At 39.8% G+C, this 10355-nt stretch overlaps 1 protein-coding gene across 1 annotated transcript; it reads right to left on the reverse strand.

Moving 5' to 3' along the window:
* Window positions 1–6: 6 nt before the first annotated feature.
* Window positions 7–9979, reverse strand: ccdc13 (coiled-coil domain containing 13). Its single transcript, XM_024009229.2, has 16 exons — window positions 9840–9979; window positions 8100–8320; window positions 7598–7746; window positions 7249–7391; window positions 6889–6975; window positions 6560–6673; window positions 6370–6474; window positions 6055–6225; window positions 5730–5906; window positions 2720–2926; window positions 2392–2489; window positions 2130–2192; window positions 1858–2004; window positions 1198–1352; window positions 975–1068; window positions 7–572 (listed from the first exon to the last, which is right to left on the reverse strand). The coding sequence occupies exons 2-16, from the start codon at window positions 8282–8284 to the stop codon at window positions 398–400; spliced, it is 2070 nt and encodes a 689-aa protein (XP_023864997.1). The 5' UTR covers window positions 8285–8320; window positions 9840–9979; the 3' UTR covers window positions 7–397.
* Between the last annotated feature and the right edge of the window lie 376 nt (window positions 9980–10355).

Consider the following 10355-nt stretch of genomic DNA (forward strand, 5'->3'; position numbering starts at 1 on the left):
AAGTCCATGCATACACATCAAATAATGCAGACACATTCTATATGCACTGACCAGTCATGCAATCAACAGTAGGAACCACTGTGTGACATCTTCATGTCAAAGTTGATAAACCTTTTGGTCGGCAGGTGCCAAGTTGGCTTTGATTGGCTTGCTCATATTCACTACATGGGGGCAATCAAAGCAGGTTTTTGTCTTTTCGTGGTCAACAGAGTTAGCAGGAAGCAGTCAGGAAACCAGGAACCAGTAATTACATTGTATTGCTGAAGCAGACAGGCCTGCTCCATTCCTGTCCTTCCTCAGAGTTGATATGACTGGACAAGAGGAACTTAAGGTTTTTTGGGGACGTGGTTAAAGTCCAGCAGGTTCAGCAGCCAGGGCCTTTAATACAGCTAGCTAACTAATTCTCCTGGTTTGTGTCTCTGTCCTGCTTGTGTTGTCGCAGCGCCTGCAGAAAGACGTGCTTGACTTGGTTCATCATGTCACTGCAGAGCTGCAGGTCCTCAGCCTTGGCCTGGAGAGTGCTCCTCAGCTCAGCCCTCAGAGCCTCGTTCTCCCCCTGCAGCACCGKCAGCCTGGGGGACAGAGGGAGAGAAACACACAACACGTCAACATGGTTGTGTGCTTCAGTCATTTAGGAGTTTGTAATGTATGAATACCCTCTGCGTTTTTCGAGCTGTTCTTATTCTTCATAGAAAGTAAAACTCCAATGTATACATGTACAATGTATTTGACTCCCAATTGGGCTCATACAGTACACGTACAGTATTTCTAGTACGTCATACTCAGTACTRTTGTGAGTTTCTAGTATGTTATATTCTCTATTCTTGGGTGTAATCTCACTGAAGACGTTCAATCTTATTAGAATTGAACATAGATTGACAGTTTGTATCTCCAGACTGTGACAGACAGGGTCACCCCCCAGTAGTTCGAGGAGAGACAGAACAGAAGACAAAAAAACACTAAGTCAGACTCACTGGGTACTTAGTTCAATGACTTGGGCCTCCCTGGAAAGGTCAGGAGGGCTTCGAGGGGATGATGATTCCCTCTGTCTCCCACTAGACGAGGCTCCTGGGATGGTAGAAAACAAATAACAACAAAAATAAGACAGAAGTAGCAGTTATGGATCAATATAAATCCCATTCTCAGTCTTGTCACTGTGTTACTGTTATAGATCAGTGTGCCTACCCTGAGACTTACCTCCAGTGCCCTTGTTGCTAGTTTGTCTGGGAGTCAATCCTTTGCCCAGATCCAGCTTTGCTTTTTCAAGCTGCTGCTCTAGGGCTACGGCCCTTCTGCGTTCTCCATGGAATTTTTGCTCTGCCCCTAGGCACCTCTGCTTCCCTTCCTCCTCCCTGTCACATCAAACACACCAGCACAGTCTCTTACTACTATATCCCAATCATACCAAGACAAAAACCTGCCCATTTTAAAATGCTGTGTCCTTTTTATATATCTGAAAGGTGAAGCCAGTAACAAAGCCTGTACTTTTATTTCTGCCAACCGAGGTAGTCATGATTGCGGTATTATGTTTAAAAACTGCATGATCATCATGAAAATTCCCATCAGGTACTGTAATCTGGTCATTACAAAGTAAGGAGGCTTGCATTTCCATGCCGGAAAGATGTGTAAACACAAAGGTTAACAGAGAGGTTGAGAGAAAACACTCATGCAATGGTTTGAAAGCAGTAATAAATAAAAAATGACAAAAGGCACACACCCAATATTAGCAATCTAAACACCCACCCATATGATGTAGTAAAGGACAGGAAAATAAACTAAACTAATGTAATGCACACAATACACCTGGATATTTGTGTTTCAGAAATGAAATCCATTGGTAGTTGCTGTATGTAATACCTGGATTGCTGGAGCTTGACTAGCTCTAGGAGCCTATCTCTCTCCACACAGGCAGCCTCACAAAGGGTCCGAAACTCTGTACACTCTGCCTTCAGGTACCTCACCTCCTCTGAACAGTTCTGACAACCCGAAGGAGCTCCTGCATCTCTGAGATAGTAGTGGTAAATTGTATCAGTAGGTGTAGTCCACCACAAACAGGTTTTATTGTATATCGAATAACAGTTAAAACGATCGGATGATTTGTACCAGATGTTATGGAGACTAAGACTTACTTGACCTCTAAACTGACCCCAGCTGCTGACTCCACTAGTTTATGTCCAAGTTTAGATACTGAACTACACGAGAGAGAAAAAAACATACATTTAGATAAATAATATATCAATATAGTCATTGCACATTCAATGACACTATCAACTGATAACTGAATAATTTGTAGGCAAGGTAGATGAGTCATATATTCATGAATGTACTATAATATTTGACATTTATGACACAAGAATATCTTATATTTATGACTCCCACTTGCACACATACCGGGCTGAGCTAATCCTCTTACTGCTGTCTCCCCCTGCTGTCAAAGGCCAGAAACTGCCAGTGGTAGTCTTGGGGCCTGATTGACCGCCTTCCTCTCTCTGCAACACATTTACAAAATCCATTCTGTTTAAATTCCAGTCCTGAATTCCATAGGTCAGTTGCATTTTAAAAAATGCGACCATAAAGCATTATTGCTACATTTTTCTATATTGGAAGCAACTGGAAATAAATGGAACTAGCCCAAAACGCTGAAGCCAAAAGTCTCAGTCAATAGCACTGACATCACTAAAAGTATTTTTATCTCCTTGCAGAATCACAGTCAGTTTACCTTTAAGGACAGTTGCTGTATCTCGTCCTCCAGCTCTTTCACTTTGGCCTCCCTCTCGGAGACCATGTGTTTGAGCTGCTGAATGAGGGATGTGTGTCTCTGGGCCTCGCTGCTCAGCTGCTGCCCCAGGTTCTGCTGGCTTTCCTTGGTCTGCACGTCCTGCTGGCTCAGCCTGCCCAGCACCTCCTGCAGCTGGCTCTGCTGCTTCTACAGTACTCACGACAGGACAGACAAGGGGAGGAGAGGGGGCAGGTGGAGAGGGAGACAGGATTAGGGGGACAGGGGACAGGATTAAGGGGACAGGGTTAGGGGGGTACATGTCAAGGGACACTTCACTCTAGAAACGTATGTGTACTACTGTATGTGTTGGTAAGTGAAGTGAAGCATCAGCATATTACTAACTAAGAGTAACTGATGCATCAAACTGATTATTCTGTGATATGTATATGTATTTGATGTTGGCAAATGCAATAGGTCTACAGCTTTATTTATTTACCTATATTTAATCATCAGGYAGTCACCATTGAGACCAGTGTCTCTTTTACAAGGGAGCCCTATATATTTCATAAAATACATCAAAAATAAAATACAATATAAAACAAATAAAATACAGCACAACACACATTTCACAGACAAACATAAATCTACACAATATACATAAAACACAGTCAACTAAAACAAACACATTCTTCATTATAAAAATCCTACGTCCCCTGCCTGAACTGTCCTAGGACACTTAAACATCTATTTGAAATTTATTTTGGAGATCATTCCAAACATGTGYAATAAGGAAACCTAAAAGCTGACTTACCTAACTCTGCAGACACCAAAGGAGTCTCCAGACATAACCAACCCTGTAAACGGGTTTGATAACTTGTCATTTTAAATCTTAATAGTGAAGTGAAGTTAGGTAAGTCGGAGGCTTGTGGAGCAGGGCTTTGTAAACAAAAAGAGAGTAATGATGTGATCTACGGGACTTCAAAGAGGTCCAGCCAACCTTTTAGTAAAGAATACAGTAAAGAGGAATAAAACGCTCCTGTGATAAAACGATGGGTGCTTTGAAAAAGGCAACTGCACTTTGATAAATAGAATCACCATAGTCAAATACAGGTAGAAAGGTTGACTGCTTCTTGCTGACTAGTAAGAGACAAGGTCTGTTTCTGTAAAAAACAAAAACACTTTTTTCAATCTAACAATGTCCTTCATATGTTTTTCAAACGATAAATCAGTGTCAATCCAAATATCAAGGTATTTGTATGCAGGAACTCGTTCAATTATAGATCAATCCGAGGAATGAAGATGTAATCCATCTGAGACAATGTTATGAGAACTTGAAAATATGGGATCCTTGGGATTTTGGCAAATATATCTACTTCCCCAGTGTCAGATACTTCCAGTCATTGTGCTAACACTAGTTAGCAATTGCGCTAGCGCAGGTTAGCAACTCCCTTCAAACTGCACACAGAGACATAAAAATGGTATCTACGAGTTCACCTGACTCTGGGGAAGTAGATAAAGAGAGAACGGTTCAGAATATAAGTGATCAATGAAAGAAAACCATGAAAATACATATCTCTTTTTTATATGTAAAAATACTCTGATCATGTATATTATTTAGGGTTAGGAAAGTATTTATGAATCATTTTWAAAAAACAGGGTTGGAGAGCCATTACTCACAAAATATGTTGGTGAATAAAAAATACAGTGGTTTGATTCACCCTGAAATTGCCATATTTAATTGTTCAATCCATGAAATATTGGAAGGTGAGAAAAGTGTACAATAAGGGTTGAACAGTAGTCCTATAAATCTACCATAGTAATCCTCACTAATCAGAGACCTGTGATGACAATGGTACAGTTGTCGTGAACCGTGCGCCAGGGTTCAGGTTTAAACTGCTACGCATGGTGTGCGTTCCATAATTACTCAAATAGGCTACATGTCCCAAATTATTGCTTGTTATACYTTAGCCTAATATGACCCACTATTGCTAGAGATCCTCAGGAACAACCACACGAACGTGACAAGAGGAAAGAAAGGTAAACTAACGATGTAATGGAATGATGCAAAATGTAAGGATACTAACACCAAAGTGACAGTTATAAATTTATATAATAATAGTATTTGGGTATAACTGATGGTGGCTACCGATGATATTTGGGTGATATTTAACATGATACAAAAAGTTAAAAATACAGTGAACAGTATGGGCATATAATTAAAACATTCTAGAAATCAAATAGGTAGGTTTGGCGCTATACTGTACGGCTACAGAAGCCTATAGATTGGGTCTCCAAATGTCATCCTTGCAAGTTATAAAGCCAGCATTTCATAAACTTCACTGATGAAAAGGTGATATGTTGATATGCTTCAGTTTGCTGCCATATGACTGGTCTCCAGCGATCATAAGGATCTAAAACAATTGTCATTTATATTTACAATCGCCTTAGCCAAACGGCTTACTCATTTACCTACCTTTTATCTATTTGTAAACTACAACGCATGGAGGATGGTGTTATTTCTTACAGAAAAAAAGAAAGTAGATGTTGTTCCACTTGGAACCGACAGGTTGCACGACCTTATTCATTGTTTCATCTCGCGTAAAGGTGGTGGAATTATGAGGGAATTAAGTCAAGGTCAGAATACGGCGTATCAGTAGACACACCTCCGACACACCTTAATTTCTTTGATCTTCACACCAAATGAATAGCGGGTGAATAGCATGTTATTCTCATGTTTAAGTTCAAGGTCAGAATATGCGTAGAGCGAAAAGTGCATAAAAAGGCAATTATGTTCCATTTAGAGCTTAACTCAGGTTGAAATTCTTCCCATGATGCCCTCAAAGTTCTAATGATATACCGTACATGGGTTCATACTAGTATTTGAAACGTATCTATAGAATGGAAAAGTCTCAAAAGTGCAAACCATGCCCATCTGGCATTTGAGACAGGCTCAATCAAACGCTCTAAGCAGTTCAAAGAAAACTATTTGAACCGAGGTCTGCTAACATACCAGTAAGGCATCCACCAGCTCATCATCATGCTTTCCTTTGTCCAGCAGGGTGGAGATCTGGGCCTTCAGTGATTTCACCTCAGTGCTCAGGTTTTTGTTTCTGGCCTTGGAGCCCTCCAGCTTCTTCTTCACATCCTTGTGGTCCTTCATGAGGGAATCATAGTCCCCCGTCATCCTCTAACCACACATGCCAGGAGGAGAGAAGCAGAACTAAGGCTGGAGTTCAATTAAACCTCAAAATCTCAAAAGAGCTACTGTGTGAATACCACAATGCAGGTTTGATTGAACTGTCAATCAATTGTCAATCAAGTCTGGCTCTTCCTACCTCCAGAGTTTCTCTCTTCTCCCTCTCCATATTGCGGATGTAGCTGAGGTTCCTGTCCTGGGGGGGTGTCTTCTGCAGGGCCCCGCCCCACAGTAGCTCCTCTTCCACGCTGACGAATGACGGCTGCTTCCTCTGAGCTGATTGGCTCAGCTGCTGCTCCAGGTCCCGAACCTGGGGACAAAAAACCAACAGAGAAACATTAAGATGGCTACATTGCAGTCTACAAATCACCATGTATGTATTTTACCAGCTTATTGTGTGATCAATATTCTGTGCCTCGAAAGTTCTTCCAATGACAGCAGGCAGTCAGCTCACCCTAATCTGGAGAGCCAGTATCTGCTGGGAGCGACCTCTCCAGTTCCCTGGGCTGGTCAGTAGCTGCTGGATGCTGACTTCCTCTCCTACCTCACTGGATAACACCTACAGTAGGAACAAAAACATGCCTGGAATAGTATGCCATAACCTTTGAAATGTTTGAACTTTTAACAAACGGCTGTATACGTACCTTCTGAGCTATTTTCAATTCCTGCTTGACAGCTTGAATCTGGTTTCGATATTCTGTCATCTTGAATTGGGCAGCAGATAGTTTTTCCTGTAGAGATTTTACCACTGGACTGTTCTATTGGTGAGAGGAACACAGTCATAGCTGTCATTGAAAAGTCACAATATTGACACAAATACAGTTTGCCAGGTTTGCTTAGAATAAACATGAACAAAAGTTTTTGCTGAACTGCTACAACAACATAAGCATTTCTATGTGGCAGAGTTCCCTTGAGTATTGGCTCATTTGGCTCATTGGCTTAAAAATGATGATCAGTCATTAAGACTAATTACCTCCTGGAAGTCCTGGGATGACCTCATGTCTTGTGGCTTTACATCCATCTTCTTCCCAGGAGGTCTAAGCAACAAAGCAGCCTGGAGCTAGAGGATTTAGCATAATTGCAATTATTTGAATTACTTACCCATCCAGTCAAGAGCTTACATCATCAGTCTATAAAGCAATACCGCTGACAAATGGCCGATTGGGTCAAGAAGTGGAAAGTCTCGGGCATTTATGTATAAAATTGGGATTTTGTATCCAAATGTCATTGTCAATTGACAGACTGGATATGAGATGGAATTCGGGTTTGTTACAGTTGTTGATTCTTTGTTATAGCAATGTGAAATGATAAGTTCTTTAAACATCCCATTTACCTCTTTCTCAAGCTCTTTCACTCTGTTGCTAGTTTGTTTTGCTTTAACTTTTTCTCGTTCCATTTCAGAAGCAAACTCTCGATTCCTCTTAGAAAGCTCAACAATCTTGGTAGCTGCCGCATCACCCGCCAAGCCAGATGTGCCTTGGACAAGATAGTCATAAAATCAATAYAAAAGGACACATGCCACTTTAGACAACATTCCCAAAGTCAAATGGAGCTCTGAAAGTAATAATAAAACATTGACAAAAATATATATCATAATTTTACTCTGAATGTAGCCAAATCCAAATCTTATCAACCCAAAAGATGATTTGTTCATTCAAGTTTTTTCATATACTGTACAATACCTGCTAAAGCCAGCCTGTCTTCCTCCCTCTTCTTCTTCAGATGTTTAATCTCAAAGTCTTTCTCGCTTACTAGTTTGAATAGTCGGCCATTTTCATCCCTCAGCTCCCTCACCTGGTCCTGTAACTGTTCATTTTCATTCTGTAACAGCCTGTGGGGATTAAAAACCCATTAAAGTCAACATTTTAATATGGAGGATGATAAATTCCCTCCAATTACAAACGACAATAACAACACAGTCATATTTAGGTTTATGAAAGTTCTCCCCTAAAGACCCACAACTTGCATTGTGCTACAATTGCTATTTCAAAGCTAATGAAAGCTTTGTCCAAAACAATTGCTCCAAACACTAATCCATTTGGGTAATAATGAGATAGGTACATATAACTAATTCATAATGCTACAATGCCTATGGTAAGCATAATGTTAGGCTGTATTGGGGGAGGAAACTTTGTCTAACTTTAATAATATAGACCTAACCTAATAATATTTCATAGAGCTCACTTTTTACTACAATCATCCGCGTGATGAATGTCTAGCTGGGACAGGTTCAGATTGTCCTGGATCTCAGTGACCTTCTGCTCCTTCTTCTGTTTCTCTAGTCTTCTCTGGAGACGCTTCTCTTGCTGCTCCTGCAGAGCCTGGAACTGTAGACGAAGGTTATCCTTTAGTCCATCATCTTCTTCCATGTTGTACAGAAATGTCCAACCCAGAAATTGCAGTCCCTTGGTGTTGAAAATAAATGTTAACACTTAATTTGGCTGACAGAACAAAAAAGGGTAGTTAGCTAACTAACACTGTTATTTTGGGGGCCAATTAAATTATGTAATGCATTCTTAATGATATGTATTTACATGGTAGTTACATAGGCAGGTACAGTTGAGATAGACCTGCATTTGAAATGTCAATGTGTAAGGTTACAGTTACGTGCTAATTTTCATGAAACACAAACAGGAGCTAGAACAGATCAAGGTAAAATGTGTTTTATATTGGATATCCGGTAGATATTTGGTTATGAAGATGGTAGATTCTGAATCAGGGGTGGATGGAGAAAAATCCACAGCTTTGTTTTGGTTGAAATTTATTTTTATATATTATTTGTAGCTTTCAATCTTCAATTGCTCTCACACAAAGTGTGCCATGACTATGAAAATTAAATATTCAGAATCGGGGAGGTTGGACAAAAATCCATGGCTTTGTTTTGGTTGAAATGTATTTTTGTATTATTATTTGTAGCTTTCAATCGTCATTAGCTCTTACACAAAGCGTGCCATGACTATGACAATGACATATTCAGAATGAGGGGAGGACGGACAAAGCTCCCTTGTTTTTTTCTCTCTAGAAATTGCATTTGTATTTATTTTTATGTTCAATAGCTCTTACACAAAGCGTGCCATGACTAAGAAAAGTATACAGTGCATTCGGGAAAGTATTCAGACCCTTTCCCTTTTTCAACATTTTGTTATGTTACAGACTTATTCTGAAATTGATTAAATTAACTGTTTTCCTCATCAATTTACACACAATACCCCATAATGACAAAGCGAAAACAGGCTTTTAGAGATTTTTGCAAATTTATTATTAAAAAAATGAAATACACTTGGTACATAACAATCTCTCCATTTGTGTAAGAGCTATTGAAGATTGAAAGCTAAAAACAAAAAAAGGAAGAAATAAATCTACCTAAATAAAGCTTTTGACTTTTGTCCATCCTTCCCTTATTCTGAACATATCATTTTAATAGCCATGGCACACTTTGTATAAGAGCTATTGAAGATTGAAATCCGAAARCGTATTATTACAAAAATAATAATAAAGGTGTGGATATTTCTCCATCCAGCCGATTCAGAATATACCATCTTTATAGCCATGGCATGCTTTGTTCAATAGTTATTGATGAGAGAAAACCTAATATTCACCCGAATATCCTAAAACAAATTTTACCTCGGTCTACAACGGTTGTATAAACTGTAACTTGGTGGAGAYAGGAGGGGTGGGGTGGTTATGGTTACAAGACACTAGACCTACATCCAAACAAAATATGTTTTAGTGATTAACAATTCACTTCGTGTAAAGTATGCTTAGGCCTAGTCTCGGAGGTTTTAAACCTCACTAGCATCATATTTTAAGATAGCCCGGCGTTGGCTAAGGACGTTATTAAGGTTAGCTAACTAGTTTAGCTAACTTAGCTAACGAACGTTAGCTGTTATAGGCAGGAGATGTAAATGAATAGTTTAAACTCACCTTTGAAACAACGTTCTGCGTTGAGCTACAACATAACAATACACAGGTTGCTGAACAATTGAGATATCTGTGGTTATAAGCTTGACATTTCACAGTTTACGAAACGTGTGTAGAGCTGTTTTGGTATTGGTACACTTCCTCGTCCGATCGAACGCTAGTGTATCCATGGCAACGTGTTCCTCCTTGGAGGCACGCACCGCGCAACAGGTGGGGGGAGCATGGAGCTGGGGAGAACGCAAGCGGTGCCACATGCAAGTCTACACCATAATGAGTAAGTGAAAACATGTTTTTAGAAATATTTGCACATTTATTGAAAATGAAATACAAAAATATCTAATTTACATAAGCATTCASACCATTGGGTCAATACTTTGTAGAAGCTCCTTTGGCAGCCATTACAGCTGTGAGTCTTTCTTGGTAAATCTCCAAGAGCTTTCCACACCTGGATTGAGCAACATTTGCCCATTATTCTTTTCAAAGTTATRCAAGCTCTGTCAAATTAGTTGTTGATCATTG

Source organism: Salvelinus sp. IW2-2015, linkage group LG19 (genome assembly GCF_002910315.2).
Source record: "Salvelinus sp. IW2-2015 linkage group LG19, ASM291031v2, whole genome shotgun sequence".
Taxonomy (NCBI): Eukaryota; Metazoa; Chordata; class Actinopteri; order Salmoniformes; family Salmonidae; genus Salvelinus; species Salvelinus sp. IW2-2015.